Source organism: Perissodus microlepis, chromosome 12 (genome assembly GCF_051167445.1).
Source record: "Perissodus microlepis isolate ML-2025 ecotype Zambia chromosome 12, ASM5116744v1, whole genome shotgun sequence".
NCBI classification, from domain to species: domain Eukaryota; kingdom Metazoa; phylum Chordata; class Actinopteri; order Cichliformes; family Cichlidae; genus Perissodus; species Perissodus microlepis.
Window position 1 is genome coordinate 33,128,433 of NC_140472.1, and position 23,669 is coordinate 33,152,101.

At 40.6% G+C, this 23,669-nt stretch overlaps 1 protein-coding gene across 2 annotated transcripts in view; it reads left to right on the forward strand.

Annotated features, from left to right (window-relative positions):
- bmp2k (BMP2 inducible kinase) overlaps positions 1–23,669 on the forward strand; it is a 57,181-nt gene that overhangs the window by 23,261 nt on the left and 10,251 nt on the right. Inside the window, exons 2-15 of one of the 2 annotated variants that reach the window (XM_084947166.1) lie at positions 3,021–3,139; positions 5,390–5,495; positions 6,793–6,935; positions 10,378–10,499; positions 13,021–13,102; positions 15,408–15,540; positions 16,559–16,662; positions 16,748–16,827; positions 17,026–17,174; positions 17,590–17,789; positions 17,890–18,072; positions 20,580–20,821; positions 21,136–21,302; positions 21,717–21,836. In XM_084947166.1, the coding sequence (XP_084803292.1) occupies positions 3,021–3,139; positions 5,390–5,495; positions 6,793–6,935; positions 10,378–10,499; positions 13,021–13,102; positions 15,408–15,540; positions 16,559–16,662; positions 16,748–16,827; positions 17,026–17,174; positions 17,590–17,789; positions 17,890–18,072; positions 20,580–20,821; positions 21,136–21,302; positions 21,717–21,836 (1,950 nt within the window). Of the gene's footprint in view, positions 1–3,020; positions 3,140–5,389; positions 5,496–6,792; positions 6,936–10,377; positions 10,500–13,020; positions 13,103–15,407; positions 15,541–16,558; positions 16,663–16,747; positions 16,828–17,025; positions 17,175–17,589; positions 17,790–17,880; positions 18,073–20,579; positions 20,822–21,135; positions 21,303–21,716; positions 21,837–23,669 lie in introns of both variants that reach the window. The other variant, XM_084947165.1, reaches the window with a different exon arrangement.

The following is a 23,669-nucleotide window of genomic DNA, read 5'->3' on the forward strand; positions in this document are numbered from 1 at the left end:
CTTCAACTTCTTTAATTCTCACTCGCTTTTGCACAGGACTGGAACGTAAGCGTTTTGGGCCGTTTCAATGTGGACGCACAACTCTGGGTAAACGACTGAAAACGCTAGTGTGGACGTAGCCTCAGTGGGACTCTTTTTAAATAAAGAATTAAATAATCATTAAAGTAATTAGCGGACAAGTAGTAATAAACATCTGAGACAAAACAGTTTCTGGTCTTTTTCCTGACATTGCAGTTTGTGTATTGTGAGATGTCCCAGATACTCATGACTCAGGGTTTTGTTATGTATCATAACCAATAACAAAATGCTTGTGGTCGGAGATGAGCCAATAATTTGCTCCTGTTGCGATTATCTCAGTCTGGAATAATCTTGCAATCAGTGCTGCTCATCTGATATTACTTATTTGCACACCTCAAAGTCATCATGACAACTGCCTCAGTTTACTAGACTGCACATCGACTCATCAAGGGTTTAATGCCCTAAAATCTCTACTCTCTATTCAGTTACCTGCTTTGCTGTATCTCTCCCATGTGCCCTTAAACAGACTGCTCTTTTCAGTCTCTTGGCCCTTTGCCTAAGCAAATGGATTTCTTCTTATAAAATCTGTCACCCTGTCCATTTCAGCCTCCACAACATCTTCTTGCCTGAAGTTAGATCTTTACGTCTGCTTCCTGAATCTTTGTGGCAAAGTAGCTCACAAAGCTCGAGCTTACCTCAAGATGACTCACAGGTAGCTTTTGCCTCAAACAGCAGGGCCATAAAGCATGCTGCGCATCACAAATGATTTGGTTTTTCAGCTTGCAGAAAGTCTGCAAGAATGACTGCTTCCCAGTGTTTTAAAAAGGATCTCTTAAATAGGAGCCTAACCCACCATTCGATTCAGTTTTCTGTCTCATGGCTTTGTACTCATCTGCCTTGTTACAGGAAATCAATTTAATCGAGGCACGGCAGTTTGGAGTGACCATCAAGCTGACCTTAGCGCGCTGGGCAGACCAAAGCAAATCAATGAACAGCATCCAGCAGCCGTAAACGGCTTTGGCTCTTGTACTTGGCAGAATTTCTGTTTTGCTTCAATCTTGAAATGACAGCCTGGCTGCAGATACAGCTGCTGAGCAGCGACAGTCATGCATCCATTTTATTTTTATATGAATATGATCGTTATCCAGTATAACTGAAATTGTCGCAGGAAGTCAACGGGGGGTAAATTAAACTGCAACCATATCTGGTGATTTCTGAGAAAAACAGTTTGTTTTAGACTGTCAGGAATTTAATTTACTTAATTCAATTCAATTTTATTTATACAGCACAAAATCACAACAACAGTCACCTCAAAGTGCTTTATATTGTAAGGTAGACCCTGCAATACATACAGAGAATAACCCAACAATAATATGACCCCATATGAGCAAGCACTTTGGCAACAGTGGGAAGGAAAAACTCCCTTTTAACAGGAAGAAACCACCAGCAGGACCAGGCTCAGGGTAGGCTCCCCTACCCCTTCAAAGGTCTATTTATTGCTTAAGACTTATTTTTAAGTAGTTTACTTAAAAAAATGTTTGATTCCACCGCATATCAGAAACATTTCGTAACCAGTCCACTCATCCTAGTCCTAGAAGCAATCAAAGCTGGAAGGAAAACGCTGCAGATGAATATTTTATGCATGTGATGGGTATAATCACAGGTTTAAGAGTTAAAGGCTTGCACATCTGCAGGTCAGTCTCAAACACCAACTTACCATGACTTGTGAACAAGACCATGAGACACTTAAGCTCTCCCAACCCAGAGGAAGTAATTCAGTGTTTTATTATCTGGAAAATTGTGTACCAGTAATTACCAGATTCTGGGCATTTTTGACACTGCCAATCCCGATTGAAGGAAAGACTAGAAAGAATAGACCCAACTAGTCTCATTTTGAATGCTCTGTTGTTTTATTTGCAGTGTCACATTTACACTGAACACAGCTCTAACATAGCAGCTTGTCCTCTTGTCTTTAGCTCCATGTTTTGTTCTGTTCTGAGCTTGTGGGATGACATCATCCACTCCTTCCAATCTGATAATGTGTGCTACATTAACACACTGTTGTGACCACATATAAGCAAACACTTTGCTTCAGTCTGTTTATGTTCTCTTTGCCAGGGCTTGCTGTCTTCTGTTTACTGTCCTCACAAGGACACACAGATGTAACCGTCATTAATCAGATACACTTATGTAGCACTCCCCTCATTAAAACACAACTTCCGATTGTAGTGAGTATGTGGTCTTTTGTCCTGAGGTGACTTTCATAACAAGTGCACCATTGTAGAGCTTTCATTCCTCTCTGTGGTCAGTGGACTTTGATGCCCGCCACTCAGTGACTCAGCAAACCCCTGGTAATCAGACCAAAGGCTGCCCCATCACAGCACACACTGGCACATCTGTCTTTATTGGCACACTGTACCCCTAAACTTCAATTTTCCACTTTCTGTTGGAAATCCACTCTGGTTTAAAAGGAAAATGGCGTGATTTAGCCCGAATTAGATCAGACCATGCAGGCCAAATAAACTTATCCATAACCTGTTAGCTGCTGGTTAATCAGCATTTTGGAGTCCTTTTCAGAATGCTTCATTATACACAGTCTGTAATTGCTGTTTTACACAAGGGAATCAAGAAATGTCATCCGTTTGGGGAGATTTTGGTTTGTGTTACCTTCACTTTTCAACCCTTGAAGTTCTTGTTTGGCGTGTGCACGTGTCTTTGTTGTCTGGCCACCAGTCTGGATGAACCATTGATAACCATCCACGAGTGACATGGATGGTTTCAAAAAAAATAATTAAAAAAAATGTTTAAATGCATTTATCATCATGTTGGAACGTGAGCCATTTTCCATTACGAGACTCAATACAGAATCTTAAGTGAGCAGTTTTTATACATAGAGTGCCTCCGTCTGAAGCCCTCATGTTATCCTGTACAATAACTTCCATACAAGAGAAAGTTTTGAAGCAGCTGATGTAACGATAACTTATCATTCCGTCTTCTTACAGGAGGCTTCTCTGTGGTGTTTCTGGCTCGTACGCACAGCGGTGTACGCTGTGCTCTCAAAAGGATGTACGTCAACAATGTCCCGGACCTGAATGTCTACAAGAGAGAGATCACTATCATGGTGAGAGCAGCATCAGTGTTCCTTCATTTCAACTACACTTAAAGTCTTTGTGCTTATCTTTATTGCTAAAGTGTTTCAGTAACATTGTGGAAATTTAGATAATTACTTTTACTTTATCGTCATATGACAGTGGAGTAAGTTGTGTGCCCATTGTAAGTGCTTTTTCAATAGTTTTACAAAATTTGCTACCAATGTCCGTCATCCTCTCTTACAACTTTGGTGTGATGAGGATGATATGCAGCTCTGTGGGTCATTTATTAGATTTATCATGAGGTTATGCATCTTGCTCTTGGTCTTCTATTACTGGTATTGTTGCTCCTGCCGCACCTGGTCTATTACTTTGTGCTTAAATGTTATGGCTAAAAAGCTGAATGGAGGGTGGCTTATTCAGGTTTGTATAAATGAGCAGCATCAGCATTTTATAAACGGTAAAAAAAGAAAACAATAAATACATTTGAGGCTTTTGTTTTGAAAGTCTGAACCTTTATGCGTCCAGGTATATTTTCTACAGCTCACATGGAGTGTTTATTTAGAACCTTTGACATAATTCTGAGAACCCTGTTAACTTCCTGTAACTCATTAGAGGCTTTTATTTTGAAAATGTCATTATAGTGCCAAAAGTTTGTATTGCTGCATTTTTAACCTTTTTCTGGTCTCGGTGCGGGTCTCAGTTTGAGTTTAAAAAAAATGAGTGAATGAATGAATGAATGAATTTTTTTAAAAGAAATACTTCAGCCACAGGCAAGCTGGGTTGCTCACCTGGTTGAGTGGGCAACCCATATGCCAAAAGGCTGCAGGGTCCTGGGTTTGAGTCCACCCATAACCATTTCACATATGCAACTCTCTTCACTCTTTTCCTGCTTTCATGTTATTCTCCTCTGTCCTAATGAAGAACAGCTCACTATGAGCTGTTTAGTCAGCTTTGTGTGTCAATTCTTTTTCATCAACTGGAACAATGTGTCACACATACACAGCTGACCTTAAACTCTGACACAGTTCAGGTCTGTCGGGACACGACTGTAGGTGTGTCGGTTTCCAAGAAATGCTGCAGTTTCTCTCCTCGTGCTGCCCTTTGGGAACCAGCAGATGTGCTCTGATGCATTAATAATACAAGAATAAATAATGTTAAGATTAAGGCTACGTCCGAACGTACACGGATATTTTTGAAAACTGAGATTTTCCATTTTCGTTTTAAAAAAAAAAATCCCGTCCACACGTAAACGCAAAAATGAAGGAAAACACAATCAGAAGTCTAGAAGCCTCGGTGGGAAATGGTAAACAAAGATGGCGCATAGAAGCAGAACCGAGTCCTATGTGTGGAGGGACAGTAACTGTGTGTGTATATGTAAGCATTTAAACACAGAGTACAATTAACAGTAATAGTATTTTTTCTAAGTCCCCCATTGTAGAAATTCATTTCACCGAAACAATAACGTGGCGCACAGTGTGACGTCAAAAAAGGCGCACACCTTTGACGCTGCGTTTTCTCCGTTTTCCTCGTCCACACGTAAATGCAAAAACTGAGTTTTCGAAAATATCCACCCTGGCAGGCGTTTTTAAAAATCTCCGTTTTCAGTGACCGAAAACGCCGTTTACGTGTGGACGAAAGGTGCAAACGCATAGAAAAATCTCAGTTTTCAAAAATACCCGGGTACGCGTGGACGTAGCCTTAAAGAGTTAAGAGATGAGCATGGTGTAAGAGCATGAGTTCTCAAGTGAAAACACAAAACAAACAGAGCTCGCCTCTGAAGCAGTTGAATTGCACTCACACCTGTGTTTTTCTTCCAATCATACTTGGCAAAGCCAGCAGTTACAAATATTTAAGAAAAACATTTTAATAATTCAGAAGATGTTTTAATTCTAGGAGAATTTATTTTATTTTATTGTATGGATGAATTAAAAAAAACAAACAATTGCAGTGTGTAAGATTTTATGCAGCGTTTGGCTCATCGGTGACTCATCTCTGATTAACATGACGGGAGTCTTTAAAGCAGTTTGCAGCACATTATTTCAGACTGGTTTTCATGCTTCTACATTCAATAGCTAGGTGAACCATAACTGAAGCAATATAGGAGCAACACTACACATGTCTAAACATGAACCAGCACTCACTAAAAAGAAGGAAAAGAAAATTTTGTGTCCAGTCTGACGATCCTTTTATCACATCAGTTGATTCTTTGTGTTGCTGTTTAGCACGTGTTTGATATTTCTTTCTGTCACGCTCTTCCCCCGTTTTCTTCCTCTTTGCAGAAAGAGCTGTCGGGCCATAAGAACATCGTTGGTTACCTGGACTCTACCATCAGTCCTGTGTCAGACAGCGTGTGGGAGGTCCTGATCCTCATGGAGTACTGTAAAGGTACAACCTGTCCCTGTAAATATAAACATGTTCTGACAGGCCTCATAGTTCTGCTTTATGCATGTAGTCGTTTCTATTTTTTAAAAAGCACTTCTGGTTTTTATTTTGGTTTGAGTTCTGTTTTTGTTTAGGTTGGGGGAAAGAATAAACACAAAAGGACAAGCAATGAATAATCGGCTAACTAGGTGATAATAAGCTGGCTGGCTTACTGTTGGGTTAGTGTGGTAGGACTCCAGTATTGGTTGCCAAAGCAACCAGCGTGGTGGGTTGTTGTTTTTTTTTTTTTTTCTCTCTCTGCAATCCCCCCCCCCCAGAAAGCCTTGTCTTTTCAAACTGTTGCAACATCTCCCTCTATATCTGTTAATCTGTTCTGTACTGATATATCATTAAAACTGTAAATAACTGTAAAAAATTGAGACTTACTCGACCAGCTGATGCAACACAATGGCCCACAGATAGGACGCCACTTTTGTCATATGGCACGGTTTGGCAGAGCAAGAACAACAAGCACAATGGCTCCATTAATCGGCACAAACTTCACCAGTTAAGCAAATTTAGGATAAAGTCCAAGAGGCAAAGGAATAAACGTGTAAGGAAAAAGTAAAAATGTGCAGCATTTTGTTTGCATTCTGCATCGTCTTGCATTGGTACTATTTAATTTTTTAAGGCTAGACGATTAATTGAGTTTCGGCTTCTGAATGATTATAAAAACTAACTGAAATAAGACCGGTCTCTTCCATTTATTTTTGCTTTGAGGCTCTCATTTCTGTTTTCTAACTTTTTAAATATTTGGTTATAACTGAAGTGCTTGCCTTACAGCACTGTGCTTTTAGTCCTTATAAAGCTCTGAGTCGTCTTTTTGCCCCATCTGTTCTCATGGTAAGGCGGGCTTGCGTGATCATTTTGTTACCATTGTGTAAAATTGGCTTCATAGACAAAGAAACCCCACCCGGGAGTCATGATGGCCATTACCGATGTCTACCAGGCAACCCTTTGTGCCCAGCAGCATTTGCCTCTTTCTTTTTCCTTTAATGCAAGCATCATAAGTTAAAGAATTGTGTTGAGTAATTGAGATTAAAGTGTGATTATTATTTTAGCACCCCTGGCCTCTATATTGATCATGCACTGCCCTTTAAAGCAGTTTTGCCCTCATCAGAATAAGTTTACATGCAAACAGTACTGTAGTTACTGAGAATAGTTGATAATAGTTTCTATGGTCAAACATGCTGTATGTATTGTTTTGATCTGTTTTAACTCCTAAAGCGGTCTCTCCAACCCCTTTATTCTCTCTCTGTAGCGGGGCAGGTAGTGAAGCAAATGAACCAGCGGTTAAACGTGGGCTTCAGCGAGGCTGAGGTCCTCCACATCTTCTGTGACACGTGTGAGGCCGTGGCCCGCTTGCACCAATGCAAAACGCCCATCATCCACAGAGACCTTAAGGTGAGGCCGGTATTTTTTTATTTTTCCACCCCCTCCTCTGTTTCATGAAAGAAGCTTAAATGATGGACAGATGGGTTGGTGACAGTTACACTTGTGCAGCGTAAAACAAAGAAAGGTAAATGTACATTAACGAATTTCAAAGGGCTCAATCACCCCACAGAAGAAAACCAAAAAAACAAACGTGTTATTTTGTATTGATAAGCCGCGGCCTGACTGCAAGAATCACACTTACTCAGATGTTCATCCACACAAATGAAGAAAAGAAAGTCTTCGGATTCTTTATTTAAAGGAATTCTTAAGCTGATATTTAAAAGAAAAGGGGAATAAACTGCAGGAAACTGGAAGTCAGTTAATTTACTAATCATCTATGCCCCGCCCCCCCAAATAGTATATTTGTCTTTTAACATGACTAAACTTTATGCTCTAATTAACACATTGAGTCTTAAAATGAAGGTGACAAAACCTCTTGCAATTACCAACGGGTGTAACTAATATAAATCATTTACCATGATTACTCTTGCAGTAGGCTGGTAATTAATTTACAACTACTTTGAAACAGATTTGGTATAAAGGTCTTAGATAGCCATGCGTGTATACACATTCATGTTTGCCACCACTTGAGCTTTAGTGAAGTTAATAGGATAAGGCACCAGGTAAGATAAACCAACAGTTTAGTTGGTGAAATATTAAAATATAACTTTTGTTTAAATGTGATGTCTACACATTATTACAGTTTGAAATCTGAAACTGTTAAACAGTGTCGGATTTGTTAAATGATTAACTTTACGGTTAAAGAAAAGTGTGTCACCTGCAAACTGTAAACCCTTTCCTGGAGACGTGTGTGTAGCAAACGCATACAGAATGAGTAACTCTGGCTTGCAGTTTAAGCAGGTTTCTATTTAATTAAATGTCAGATGTTATTTATAAGTGAACTAAATTTGCGTGGTCAGCAGGAGGAATGCTTTAGTTTTACTTCACCCCTCATTCCCACTCCTCTGCTTCCTCTTACGTGTCGCTGCTTCCTTTGCCAGCTCGTTCACTTACTTCCGCTCCTTCCTCTCGTCCGATAACCCCGTTTGTTGCTCATCTATGACCTTTTCCGGATTGTTCCAGAGCTCCAAAGTTAAATCTTCCTGGCCAACTTTAACCCACTTTAATTTTTAGATTTCTAATTCAAAGGGTGGCTAAAAGCCAGATTTGCCCTCATTTGCTGATGCCTGGAGACTGGTGGTAATTTCCCACCCTAGTTGAATCCTCCTCAGTGGCCCCATCAGTGCACTGCTGTACTCAGTCCAGTTGGACAAGCCTCTAAACAGTGCAGTCCCTTCAGCTCCACAGGCTGGTCCTCTGTTCGCTGTCTATCTGTTCAGCCTACACGGCTTACATAACGTTGCAGGGACACAAAAGACTGCGGAGGCCCAGTCACGCAGTGCCAGGGGAAGTGAGAGTGCAAAAAAGGCCCTTAACCCTGAGCTGTCAACAGATTGAGGCACTCACTGTTTCTTTCATTAGCTCAGGTTTGCCTTGGACAGTTTAAAGTCTTTTTGGTCTCATCTTTTCTGCCACATCTCCCACAAATACATCACTGGTTTCCTCCTTTCAGATGTTTAATTTTTTAAATCGTATTCCTGGTTGCTTTTCATTTCTTTCTGCCTCATTTTCTCTCTTTTCCAGTCTTTTTATCCAATCATCCTTTCTAAATGTGTTTTATGTTTTAAGGTGGAAAGAAGGTAGAAATATTAACTGAAAAATGAGGCATTAAACCCACACAAAGCTGGCTTGCTCAGTTCAGCTGAAACATCACAGTGTTAGATCAGGTTTTGTGAGGATGGAATCTCTGTATAATGTAATAGGAGTCGATGAGCCACCGTTTGGTTGTTTGCTCATCTGTCTATCACAGCTGATGTGATTTTAGTGGAATACTTCATATCAGTCTGACTTTCCAAATAAATTCAGAGTGCCAGGAAGCAGTGTCTGTGTTTTTAAGGTTTTTCATTAAACACACACTAATGAGATCCTTTCAAAATTACATCCAATTGTTTATTAAAAACTAACCATAGTATTAAACTAAAAAAAAAAGGCTGATGAAGTTACAGGAGAGAGTTGTTGAAGCTAGGTTAAGGAGAGAGGTGAGGGTCAGGGAAGCACCTTTATGACTTCATACTGAGCAGTCATAATGTGATATTTGCTTCGATATTTGCTTCGATGGTGCTGATTGAGGGAGTTGCACTTGGATCTAGAGAAAGGACATGAGGGTCCCAAAACAGGAGCTGTGGTGCATTTAGGAAGTCGGGAGTGGTGATGTGTGCGAGTGGTGCAGGAGACAAGTATGAGACAGTGAGACAGTGGTGAGGTGTGCATTAGGAGTGACTGTTGGGTTCAAGGTTGGGGGTCTGATTGCATCAGGGATCAGCTCTGAGCCTCTCGCTGTTTGCAGTGGCAGATTGGTTTCACTATAGACTGTTTACACACAGCATTGCGATCTGCGCGTCCAAGTGATCCTGGAGAGGTGGAGATATGCACTGAAGGGAAGAGGAATGAAAGTCTGTATAAGAAAAACAGATATGAACTGTCAGTCTTTGTTTTTGACTCTAAAACTCATACCTTTAAGACCTGAGGCTTATGGTTTTTTTTTTTTAGGTCACATGATGACTCTAAACACATTAAAAATGTGAAATTATTGGTGTTAACCTCATTCCGGCCTCATTCATGGTTAAAACATTTTGGACAACAGCTGCACAAACTGCGTCAGAAGCGAATTGTCTTGGTTGTCCTCTTGGCCTTCTTTGTCTTCTTCATTTTCCTCTTGACCTTGACCATCTCCACATTTCTGATGTCTTTTGACCTCTGCGTGTTAGGATGCATTGTTCCAGACCACATGCAAACAATGGCCAGTGAGGTGTCGTTGTGTTTAGTGTGTCACTAAGGCAGTGGCTTTGTGTTTACACCTGGGGAACGGTGTGCTCTCCCCAATGTGGAAAAGTATGACTTGGGTATAGTGTATTAATGAATGGTTGGACTGTGTAATTGCAGATAAGATTTGATGACTTCAGAAAACAGCCCCTCATTAGTTATGATTTACCAACATTTAGACCAGACCTGAAAGCTATGTTCAGCAAAAGCCAGCAGTTGAAATCTAAAGCATCCATAAGTGAGGTATAAACCATCAAAGTGAGGAGTGACAAATTATGAAATGAAAACATTAAACGTTGTACTAAGACTGCAGCTGAGAGGCTCTGAAAACATTAGAGACTTCTACTTACCTGTGCACACTAACACATTAGAATTATTGTCTTCTTCTGCTGTTGTTTCCCCCCCTCGCTAGGTGCGTCTGTGCTGTGTAGTGTAGGGTTTTCATTAATTTTTCCAATAGTTTTTATTTCCATTATGTCATTTTTCTCATGAAAACATTCCAAACCCTGCCGTGTTTCTTTTTTGCCAGGTTGAGAATATCCTGCTGAATGACCAGGGAAATTATGTGCTGTGCGACTTTGGCAGCGCCACTCACAGAGTTTTACTGCCACAGAAGGACGGCGTGGCTGCTGTGGAGGACGAGATTAAGAAGTAAGGGTTTTTAGGGCCTGAACATAACCAGTTGTTTGATGGTTGTCAATGTTTTTAAAAATGTGTCCTGTAAGGGAAGAGCTGTTAAACGCCACCACCAACCCCATAAAGTCTCTAAATTAGGACTTTTTTTTTTCTTTTGCCATTTTAAAAAGTCAAATATTTTCTTTTTCTGAATCGATATGAAACAATAAGATTGGTCTGATGAATAATCAGGGACTGCTTCACACTGAGAGGTAGACTGAGTGGAATATAATAATAATACAGTTTGTTTTTGTGGCTGGTGGATTCAAATTAATTACTTTTTATTGTTAATAATAATTTTTCTTGAAGTAAAACTCATGAGATTAAGGAATCTATTCTGTGAGAAAATGTCCCGGGCTAAGATGGGCAGCATTAAGTATGACAAGAGTAAAATGTAAAAATGCTTAAATGTCATTATCTAACATAGATGATGATGATGATAATAATAATAATAAAAACAAAACGGATAACCATAACAAGAATTATGGCCTTATATTTGTTGTTTTGGTTAACAAAAAAAAAATATGGAGGAAAAAAAAACAAACTAATATAAGTCACAAAGTGAAAACATTGTTGGATGTAGACTGTGTGCGTGTGTGCATGCGTGTTTACGAGGCTTTAAAGATCGTTGCTGATAATCAAATCTTGAATTCAGAGGAAATGTGAGGCACATAAACAAGGGCAGTGTGCACTGTGTGGCAGTTTCTTGGCAGTTTTTGCCTTGCTATCTTTCTTAGTTGTTTTTTTTTTTTAAATAATTTCCAGTGCAGAGAGAGGTGCTGCCGTCTGTGGTAGGTGGCTGCGTAATGGCCCAGAACCAACAGATATCAGAGATTATGCCCAGTAATGGGATGTGATTATGTAGGCACTTCTTGCCCCATGCACATTTGTATGGCAGGGATCTGCAGTCTTAGATGTGATTCTGTTTGTATAGTGTCAAATCACAGAAGCCTGTTCAGCGTTGGCCTGTTACATTTCACCCGTTTATAGCTGCAATAAAGTGCAGTATGTGTGGTTGTTATCAGTAATAGGACGATGTGTAAATCTGCCCAGTCATACAGAAATGGGCTTTAGATCTACGCTGACTAAGCTGGTTTTCCATCTAACATTTCAAAGCTGGACTTGCTCAAAATGCAACCAGCTGTTTTGAATGTTATCAGACAGATTCTGAAGAGGAAACTAAATTAAATGTTTGTTCTTCTATTGCAGTAAATGAGGAACTCTGACCTGCAGTCGCTTTTTTTTTTTCTGTGCATCAATAAACAGAAGCAGACAAAGTCATGAAAGCATTGAAAGCTTGTATTTATGTGAAAGTGCAAAACAATACACATAAAAGTTTGAATTTGAATTATAACTTTGGCCAGTGACTAGAAAAACAAAAAACTGGTTTGTGTGTACTATGTTTAGATATCTTAGAGTACAGAAAATTGGAGTGCTACTATACTTGTGGGGACCAACGGTCACGTATGTGGACAAATCCTGGTCCCCACGAGTTTGTAGGCATTTTTGAGGCTCAAAATGTGGTTTTAGCGTCAGGGTTACAGTTAGGCTATGGTTAAGGTTAGACATTCATTTTTGATGGTTGCAGTAAGTGGCTAGGGAAAGCATTATGTCAATTAGATGTCCTCACTGAGATATGAAAGTGTGTGTGTGTGTGTGTGTGTGAAATCAAGCACACCCTTCTTTTGCAATGATGTGCTTTTGCTTTGCACTAGAAGTTGTTTGTAGCGATGAATCAGAAGAGAAAAGGTCATTTGAATGTGAAGTTCCCCTTGACTTTATCAGGCCCCTTATTGAGCCTGTTGTTTAGCTGCTTAGCTATATCTTTTGTTTTGGTTCACTGTTAGAGCCAAACATGTTGTTATGAAACCTAAAAATCCTCTCCTGTCCTACCTGATCAGTGTTAAAACAGCTGAATACAATAGTTTGATTCTAGCTACTACACATAGTGGCGCGTTTGAGGACGTCAAAAACGAATAGACTTGCCTGTTGCCTAGTAGCAAAATCAGAAAACATAAAAAGAGTCTTTTCAGTTATTTCAGATTAATGATGACCTGAAATATATTAGGTATTTTAATTTTGTGACTTCAACAGCCAACAAAAACATCAGGCAAAGCCAGCTCAAACTGTACCAAACACACTTATTCAAGCTGCAGATTTCACACAGAACGAGTCCCTGGATATGTTCCAGCACCTCCTCCACCCCAGCATCCACCTGTAGGCTCCAGGGGATGTTTAGTAATCACTCCCCAATTTTCTGTGTGTAATACAGCCTAGTTGCCAAGCACTTAACTGTATTTTGTTGTTATCACTAATTTTAAACATCAGTTGAGTGACTGAAATACACTTCATTTAGAAACAAAACTACAAATACTGAAAATGTGTTAGAGTAGAAATGTAAATCAGCAGTGGATGACGGGGAGAAAGTTCCTAGCAGTGCTGGATTTTTGAACAGGACATACTTTCATCGATTACTTCCTGTTGTTGTGTTGTACAGGTACACAACCCTTTCTTACCGCGCGCCGGAGATGATTAACTTGTATGCAGGAAAAGCCATCACCACTAAGGCTGATATATGGGTAAGGTCCTTCCCTGTTTGTATGTATGCTGTCTGTGTGTGTTACGCAGGCTGCAGGGCTGGTTTGGCCTGGCAGTACTCTGCCCCGACAGGTTCCTCCTCTCTCTTTCTCTCCCAGCTATTTGCCTCCACCAGCTCTCCAGCAGCGTTTTTCCTTCATAAAACATTGAGCAACATCAGTCACAACAAAGCTAGTTGTTCTTCCCTCTCTGCTCCCCGTCCTTTTTCATTTTGGGTCCATATGTGATTATTAGACTCAGTTAAGGGCCTTGATAGGTTTGTGTGAAATGGGCCTCCGCTGTTTTGAAAGAAAGAGGCAGAGAAGCAGAAACAAGTGTTTGGACAGGAGCCATTATTGAGGACTTGTGTACGTTAATGGCGTAAAACAGCCAAGGATGTAGCTGATAATGGGACAACTAGTGTTTTATTTCTTAGAATGTGTAGTAAGCATCTTATTTTGTTTGAAACATTTAAAAAAGACCTAAAATTATTAGTAGATTGGAAGAAGCTGTGGTGTCAAATGTAGTCAAATCAGAAACTTTCACAAAGAATTAAAGGCCCCACACTCTTGACCCCATGCCATTTGCCTACTCCATGCTACGTTAGATCTCTGGCTAGTTGTTGCCAACGCATAAACACAAAGTGTCATTAAACTGAATCGAACAGATGGGCCTGTAGATGAGCCCATTGTCACAGATACCTGATCAGGGTTTTTGAGTCGGGCTCGGACTGATATCTGATCCAAATGTCAGATTCATGCATCAATATCGTACATCAGTAATAAAGTGATGATGATTTTTGCCATTATCAAGCTGCTCCAGATGATGAGATTAAGGTTGATCCTTTTACTTTGCATGTCTATAAAATACTTCTTTAATGCTTCCTCGCTGAATACATAGTCAGTCAGTAGTAAACACAGCACGGCTCAGCACAGCCTGATGAAAGTGGCTTCAGTCTGTTAGAGCTGTTCAACTGATCAAATTATTTAAATCTGTATCTAAAAAAACTAAAAGGTAACGAAAAGATGAACATGCTTCAAATCAGTCTCTGGTTGAAGGAAAATGCCTACTGTAGGAGTCCAAAAACCCCCCAGCTTCCTGTCAACTACCCCATGTGCTGTCACTTCCTGTTTTTGAGCCATGTGCCTGACGGTGAGCTGTGCCTCACACACATTTCTTAAGCGTTTATTCCTACTTTGTGGGGTTGTTTGGTGGTCACGCTGTCTCACTTAGATTAAGAGCATCAGCCTGGATTAGCTTGTTAAGGAGAGTGGTGCAGACTATCATCAGATGGAGCGCTTAAAGGGAAACCGTTCCCTAATGGTGCGGCTAATTCCAAAGTCTCTTTCATCCCAAACTGCATGGTCAGCAGATATGCTGGATACTGGAGCCAAATATAGCTTAAGCTGAATATATGTTTTAGTTCAGAGCACTTTTGCATGCCGGTTTGTTTGGACAGCCATACTGCCTGCAGAGCAGACTGTGGGCCTGATTTTGTAAACACAGTTTTTTAGCCTGTAACATGAATAAAAATATTAATTATTTTCTAATAAGGACCTGTGCACCTCTGTAGGAAGAGAAAGGAAGCATCGTTTCAAGGGCCAGGGCATGGTTTCTTGATCTATTCAGTGATTGTAGAATTCCATTTTTATTTTATTTTAATGTGATGAATACCAATGAGCACCATTGATAATTCTCCTGCACACATCATCTTAGACCTCTTACAAAGACTTCTTGTATCCTTTAATGGTAATCTTGATTTGTTTTCTATTTAAGCCTATCAGTCAATTTTATCATATGCCACCAAATTACTGAAAACATCTTAAAGATAATTTCAGTGGTTCAGTAATTCAGGAAACATGCATTTAAAGTTTATCACTGTTGTTTGTATCGTCATTGTCTCAGGGCAAGGAGGAAAGCACCCAGGTTCTGATGGGTATTTTGGGTACTTATGGAGTTTTGCTTTAAATCCTTTGGGCTGTTCAGGCTTAGTGTGAACAAACCTAGTATTTCTTCAGTTATAAACAAAATGTGTCTGCATCAAAAACTTCCATGGCATCCGATGTTTAATGAGATATTGTTATTATTATTATCAATATTAGCTGCTTTATTTTGGGAGAAAATGAGGTGGTGTTTGAATTGAAGACATGGATACACTCCTCACGCTGGGTGTTTTGGGTTTTGCGATAGAATACACACTAGCTAAACTTGGGTATGATGTTGGCACTGGGGCTGAGTCTCTAGCAGTGCCCACCCTCAAAGTAACTGGATGCAGGTGTTTGACCAGATTGTTTGTTTTCTCCACAGGCACTTGGATGCTTGTTGTACAAGCTGTGTTTCTTCGCACTTCCATTTGGGGAGAGTCAAGTCGCCATATGTGATGGAACCTTTATCGTTCCAGATAACTCCAAATTCTCCTTCAAGTTGCACTGTTTAATCAGTAAGTTGGAGTTTAGCGTGTCACACGGAGCAGCTGAATACAGCTTTGTAGTTATTAATAACTATCCAGAATAACTTTGTTTGTTTTGTTTTTTCCTGTGGTATGTGTCTTTTTTGATTCAGTAGTTATTTAAGATCATTTTGTGAACTGGCAAAATATTCTGTCTGTAATTTGTCTCCCACATTTGCAGATTATCAAAGATGTGAAAAAATGTTTAATTTGGAAATCGTCTCCCGCATTATGGAGCTTGACTTTAGGCTTGACCGTACCAAATGTTACTGTGATGTAATTTCACAGATAAATATAAAAATTACAAAGCCGTGTTACAGTTTCCACCTTTTTAGTGTGGTTTCTTTTCCGCTGTTGTCACCCACAGAGTGATCTCTTTCAGTCTTTTTTTTTTTTTTTTTTTTTTATGCATTTACCCAACTCAAGCCTGTTTGAACCAGTCGAGGACCATCAGTCACGACAGCTTTGCTCAAGTTATTTCACTTCCCCAAATGTATCCTGTGGCGGAGCTTCCTTTTTAAAACACTTGACAAACAGCTCCACCAAGTGGTCAAGGGAAGACGATACATGCCAAATACGTGTTGTTCTGCACCAGAGTTGATATAGTTAAACTTTTTAAAATGTATTTTTTTTTTAATATAAATATATTTTTAGTTTAGCTTTACTTACTTTGCAGAGTGGGTTTGCTGGTTACTGTTTCATTGTTCTGGATTGAAAATGTTTAGTTTTAAAAGAAAAGTTTTTTCTTAATTATTATAATGTCAGGGTCAAGAATTAGGAATTTAGACAAGATATTACAACAGCTCAATAGTGTAGTGGTTTACACAATTGCCCAACAAGCAAAAGGTCAGTGAACAAATGCATGAAAGTGGTTTCAAATAGTTTCTTTTTTCAACTGTCTAGTTTTTACTTTTATTTCAAGTAACTGAAACTTCCTTTTAATTAACTATAGAAATCTTGCTCTTGTAGTGTATAAGTGACCTCTTTTTTTAAATTTAATCTTCTTCAGGATATATGCTCGAACCAGACCAGGAGAAGAGACCTGACATTTACCAAGTGTCCTATTTTGCCTTCAAATTAGCTGGAAAAGACTGTCCAGTGCCAAATCTCTTCGTAAGTCACAGGCATAAAACAGTCGGCATGTCTTTAGCCTTTCCTCACTGGCTTATTAAAATGAACCTCCCTGCTGTTTATCTAGAACTCTCCCATCCCGACGTCACTCCCTGAGCCTCTGACAGCCAGCGAGGTCGCTGCTAAGAAGAGCTTGACGAAAGCCAGGTGCTGCTCACCGACAGTTTTATTATGTATAAACTGAAAATGGAAATGATGGATTACTTTAATCTTATGTATTCATTTTTTATTTTATTGTTGTTGTTTTTTTACCTCTTGAGATCACAGCCTGTCAGCTGTTACAAACGCACATAGTAAAGTTCTTCCTGCACATGCTGAGGGACACTTTTGCTTCCTCCTTTACAGGATCACAGACTCTGTGGGCCCAACGGAAACATCGATAGCTCCCAGACAGCGGCCAAAGGCTGCAAACAGTAATGTCCTGCCTCTCACTAACACTGTCACCCCTGTCAAGATGACCGTGCCTTCAGCACCCGTCAGCAACGGCCAGAAAGGTTTGTTAAACATCTGTAGGATGGATTTTTATATCTAAGACAATGTCTTAAAGGAGTTTGTTAAAAGTCTTTATTTTGACTAAATACTGTACAGACTATATACACATATTATTTTCAAACAAACCAAAACACATTTCTTAAAATTACTGAAAATTATTTACGATTATTTATTTATGCATAAATTCCAGAACTAAATATCTTCCAAATGAGGATAATGCTGCAACGTTTTGCTCATTGCCTACATCCACAGATGAGGATGCGAATGTTGATTGACTGGTAAATCAGCAACCAGCTCAGCTCTCGTCACCATGTGATATCTAATTATATACACCCCTAGATATCCTGGATTTAGATTTACTTGTTATTTCCTTTTCTGGAGTCTAAAGAACAAACACTGTTCATCTGTACCTCTCAGCTCCCACTCCTGGCTCTGGGCAACCATCCATACAGTCTCAGCCTCAGCAACAGCCTCAGCCACAGGCCAGCAGTCAACAACACAGAGTCCTGCAGCAGCTACAACCTGGTGATTTGCGTCTGCAGCAGCTACAACAGCATCACCACCACCAGGCAGTGCAGCAACAACATGCAAATGCACAGCAACTCCAATACCTCCAGGTACGTCACACCATGATCCCAGTTATTACGCATCAGTCATTTTTAAGCCATCACTTGGAGGCAATGTTTTCCAAACTAATTTTGACTTCAGTACCAACAGGCTGTGCAGCAGTCGCTTCAGCTTCAGCAGCAGCAACAGCAGCAGCAGCAGGCCATGCTCCAACAACAACAACAGCAACAGGCCATGCTTCAGCAGCAGCAACAACAGGCTATGCTCCAACAGCAGCAGCAGCAGCAGATGATGTATCAGCAGCAGGTTGCTCAGGCTCAGTACGCCGCCATGGTGAGTCCTTTCAGAGGTCTAGATGTGACGCCAAAACCCCCAGTGATGCAATAAGATACCCTAAACTTTGGTGACTGCATTCGTAATGTTTAAAAAGGACGTTTGGTTTAATTCAACATCATCTTTGTTTTGCGCACCTGTGGACCACTTCCAGTGCTCATGCAGTTTCTCCTGCTGAAGAGAGCTGGGTCTGCAGCCAAGACCCAGACACCAAACAGCAGTTCATTCGCAGAAATGGCTCTGCTTTCCCAGTCTATCTACCTGTAGTCATGTAGCTCCAATGCTCAATATTTAAAAATCAAGAAGGTAATACTTGACTTGGACAGATCTCAATTTCAAATTCTCAGTTTGTTCTGGCCATATCAACAAACATGTGGCCCCTTTTTGGCCTTGTGCGGCTTGGCTTATGTGGAGTCTGCTCTCGAATCGACAGCCATCAAATTGAATTTGCTTTTTGTTCAAGCGACTGAAAAAAACGTGACAGCATTTCAGAGCAGAAGACTTTATCCAAAACTGCAGTAAATAGTTTGAGCAAATGACAGCGAAACACATGGAGACACAGCGTGAAATAACACGGAGCTGAATATTTCATTTAATGTCATAATGGCCTAAATTTGCTCTCTGTTCCAAACACTGGCAGCCAGTCCTCCTCCCTCGAATCTCCTCACGTCTGTGCCAAGCAGCATTGGAAGCAGACGCTCAAACTTCCTACTGAATCTGTCCAAATATTCTGAAAACTAGTATTTACTGAATCAAACACACAAACACAGGTCCTCCAAATGTGCACTGTAAGGGCGGCGTAATTTTTAGTCTGTTTCCCACCGAGCGCGTACCATCTGTTTTATTTCAGAGGCAATCTGGTCTGAGCGAAGCCACGAGGGGATTGAACAGAGGGTGAAATGGAGCAGTTTTATCTATGTTGCGTTCTGACATATGAAGCGGTTCATATTCGGGGGAAGAGGCAAGTGCTCAGAATTACTGTTCTTATTCCCAAGATACCTGCTTAGTGTTTAAAAAGCAGCATTTCCCCACCGATCTTAGACCTGCTCCTTATTGTGAGGAAGACGCATTGCACATTTGTAATATGGTTTAATGACATTGGATCAGTTTCATTTGTGCGGTACTTTAAATGCACAACAGAAGTGTGGAAAAAACTGCTTTACAAACTTGGAGAGTAGAGAAAATGTTGGATGACTAGAGGATTTAGAGAAAAAGGTGAACCATAAACTGTATTTTAAAATGTTCCAAATTTCACTCATTTCGTCGTCATTTGCAGAATTTATTTTATATACTACTCAAACAAATTAAAGGAACACTTTGGAAACACATCAGATTGCAATGGGGGAACAAATTATGCGAGATATCTGCACTGATATGGACTGGGTAAAAGACTGCTACATCATTTTATAGAACTTAAAATTATTAACCTGCAGAGCCCTGAATTCAAAGACGCACTGAAAATCAGTGAAAAACTGATGCAGCAGACTGGCCCATTTTGCAAAAATTTCATTGCAGCAACTTAAAAAGGTAGTTGACCCCTGTGCGCTTGTATGCATGCTCTTAATGAGGCGATGGATGGTGTCCTCTGGGATCTCTTCCCAGATCATGAGTGATTGGACCCTAAACATGAAGACCCAGAGGTTTTCTATTGGATTTAGGTCAGGCGAGCGTTAAGGGACAGTCAACGTTATCAATTCCTTCATCCTCCAAGCACTGTCATCAGGAGGAACCCTGGACCCACTGCTCCAGTGTAGGGTTTGACTGTGGGTCCAAGGCTTTCATCCTCATACCTTCTGGCAGTTAGGGTGATGTTGCCTATGGATATCCCTTCCCAGACCATCATGGACCATAGCACCAAACTGTTCATGCTGAACGATGTTACGTGCAGCATGGCATTCTCCACGCCTTCTCCAGACCCCTTCACGTCTGTCACATGTGCTCAGGGTGAACCTGCTCTCTTCTGTGAAAAGCACAGGGTGCCAGTGTTGGAACTGCCAACCTCGTGAAGTCTCTTTTTGGTTGTTTGGTCCGAAACATTCACACCAGTGGCCTTCTGTAGGGTTCTGGCAGTGTTCATCCTGTTCCACCTTGTACAAAGAAGTCGATACCGGCCCTGCTGATGGGTTAAGGGCCTTCTGTGGCCCTGTCCAGCTCTCCTGAAATGACTGTCTCCTGGAATCTCCCACGTGCGGTTGACCAGATCAATATCCCAGAACTTTAACTGACTTGAGCATCTTGTTTCGAAGTGTTTCGCACTCTCTGATTGGCCAGAAAATTGATCTGTCAGCCATAGTTTGAGTTAGTCGTTATTAGTTGATGTGTTCAGTTTGGTGTTCGATGTGCTGTTTGACTTTCATTCCCTCATCCCTCCCCTCCACCGTGTCCCCAGCTTTCCAAATCCAGAACTGGTTTCTAACAACATTTCATCATCATAATGCGCCATGAAATCAATGGTCCGTCCCTCATTCCCTTCCCCCCTTCTTCTCCCTCTCTTCCTTCCCTAACAGCTGCAACAGTACCAACAGGCTTTTGTCCAGCAACAACAGCAGCATCAGCAACATCATCAACAACATCCACAGCAGCAGCAGCATCATCCTGCTCAGCAGCCTCTCCCCTATATGTCTTCCCCTCTTGAGTTCCAGATCCCTCTGGGTTCCTACAATGCGACCACACCCACCACAGGAACTGGAGCTGGTACTTGCCAGATGGGGGGGCCATCTCCTGTAGATCCCTCATACACTAACCCCAGGTAATGTCCTTTGAATCTGTTTGTGGAAGTGAAATTAGATTGGTTTCCTTCTACATGTGAAAGTATTTCCCTTCTTTCCATTTTTAAGCATATAGAAAGTTTTTATGTGATGTGAAAATGGGATCTACATTAATCATCTGTATGTTGAAGATGGATGCAAGCACCGTGACCTCAGCCATTTGTCCTCACTTCAGCATTGGGTTTTTTCAGTCCTATCGGTTGTTTGGAAAACGCATGCAGTTTGTGAAGTCTTAGAAATATCTGATTGGTATTGTCTCTAATGTGGTCTGTTTGCTGTCCTCTCTTTGCCGTAGGAACCCTCTGCTGTCCACAGATGGGGTCACCCCTCCTTTGCAGAGCTGCAGCAGTGCAGTCAGCAACCCTCCCGATATGTCAGGCTGGAACCCTTTCGGAGAGGACAACTTTTCTAAATTGACCGAGGAGGAGCTGCTTGACCGGGAATTTGACATGCTCAGAGCAAGCAAGTGAACTCTAACGTTTGAACTCTTTTGTCATTTCAAGAAAAGAAAGAAAAGAGGTGATTGTTTGAAAAGTGTTGCCGTAGACGGAGAAATTTTCTGTAAACATTTCAGCTCCTCGTTAATGTCTTTTTCAGATGAAGGGAAAAATCTGGCATGTGAACCACATGATTGTGTATCACAGTGTTTATTTAGCTTTTTAACCAGATGGAGAATAAACATTTTTCTGTTGTTAAAATAGCAGATTTTGGGCATTGTGCTCTTACTGAGTGTATTCTCAGAGCTGTGGGAGTCTGTACATATTTGAGGGAACATTTATCAGTAACACCCACAATCATATGCAACAATATTTAATTTCAAAACTACTTCTATCACCTCGTAGCTGTAGATATCTAATTGTGATCTTTTATGTACAGAAAAGCCAGTGGAGAGGACAACGAGCGTGGAAACTGACCGACCGCCGCCTGCTGCCGCCGCAGCCAAGCCCCTTCCTCCAGAGGATCTCTTCGGCTCAGTCCCATTTGTGGCCAACGCAGGCAAGTCTTAGAAGAGTCTCTACCGTGAGGACCCAACACTGTGGAGCCACCTGCCTCCCCCAGTCTGTCCTCTTCCTGCCCCCCCCCCCCATCCCAGTCTTCTCCCCTCACCTGACCTCTGGTCAGAAGCTCCTATGCCACAAGACACAGCAGTGGGCCATTTAAAACCAATGATCAGTCAGATTTGTGTTGTTTCCTAATGTTAGTTGGAAGATTTAGATGCACTTATGCTGTCATTATGAATCATATTATTAATAATAATAATAATGATTTAAAAAAAAAAAGCAAATTGCAGCTTTTGCTCCTCTGTGGTTAAAATAGGAAGCGAAGGAGTAGCAGGTGTGTCGATGCATTCAGTGCAGTGAAGTTTAACAGAGGGCTTATTAATGAAAATATAATCTCCCGTTGGAACAAACCTTTATGCAAGTCAGATGGAAGTCCACTCATAAACACGTCTCTCTCCACGCGGCTGGAGCAAGGTACTAATACAGAACAGTCAGAGGTATATGCTCATTGTGAGGCACTTTGGATTAAATTACACTTTGAATAAAAGTGCATTAAAAAAAGTTTGGTGAGAAGCAAAAACTTCTGTGTCCAGCTTGGACAAGAGCTGGATGAAATTGCTGTTTAAAAGCAATATGAAATGTCACGTGGTTGGTACTACAAAGGGCTGAGTGATGTTTAAATGTCAGTTATTTAGTTTCTGACTGGTGAATAAATGAATACAAAGGCCATCTAATTAAAAGAATTTCAGGAGTCATAAGAATATTTTTTTTCTTCATGGTGTTAAATTTTGGAGCAAATTCATTATAGCACCATTTGAATTTAACAGTATTACAGTCCTTTTAATAAAGCGGGTTATTCAGTGTTCAGCCAAACGCTTGAGCTGCTTTCGGACTTTTGCAGTTCCTTTGACTCTGACAGGAAGTCGCACCTTTCTGCATGTCTGCACTTCAGGAATGAGGCCATAAAGTTCACAGACAACTCCAGCACAAGAGGAGCCTTTAGTGACGTTGGTGTTTGCTGTGGCAGCACTGACAACTTGTATATTTACAAATAAATAGATAAATAAAATTAGAGTAAAACACAGAGACATTGGTCAGTGTTGAAGTCCAGGCTTTAAGAACCTGATTTGGACTCATCAGGTCAAATATTGTCATTTTTCTGACTTCAGAGCCGAGTTGGAGCATTTCCGTAGTTTGCTAATACAATGGAAAAACGGGCACACACTAACTATTGCATTGGCAAAATGAGAGAGCTAAATAACGTTTTTCAGATATTACCTCTGTACCTAATACCTCTTAGTACAACCACACCTGAGAAGCGTTTTTGAATAGGAGCCCTTACTGCATTCAGACTTCTTGTTTGAGTTGCTCTTTAAAGTGGAGCAAATCAAAGAAATTAACAGCTTTCAAGAAACAGTTGTAATGCCTCTATCCTAATGGTGTTATTAAATTTAACGTAAAAGAGAAAAATCGAACTTTTTTGTGCATAAAAGCCAGTGTCATTGTATCTTCACGTTTACCAGTTGGAGTTCTTGGACGTAGTTGTAGTTGTCATCACTGTGAAGTCCAGCTGCGTTCCTGGGAAGATCCATAGATTTAAACCAGTCCTGTACATCAAGGAGTCACTCGCAGTGAGGCAGTGAAGGACAGTATTACTGCGTAGTAAATTACAACCCTCACAGCTCCTTCCTTGGTTTGTCTTTTCTAAGTTTTTCTATTCAACTCAGTTTTCATCAGAAAGGAAGAAAAAAAGCTCTGATCGTTGGAACTCTTTGGTCCGAAAGCGTCTGTTTTACTCGCAGCTTTGTAAACATGTTTTATTTTGCAT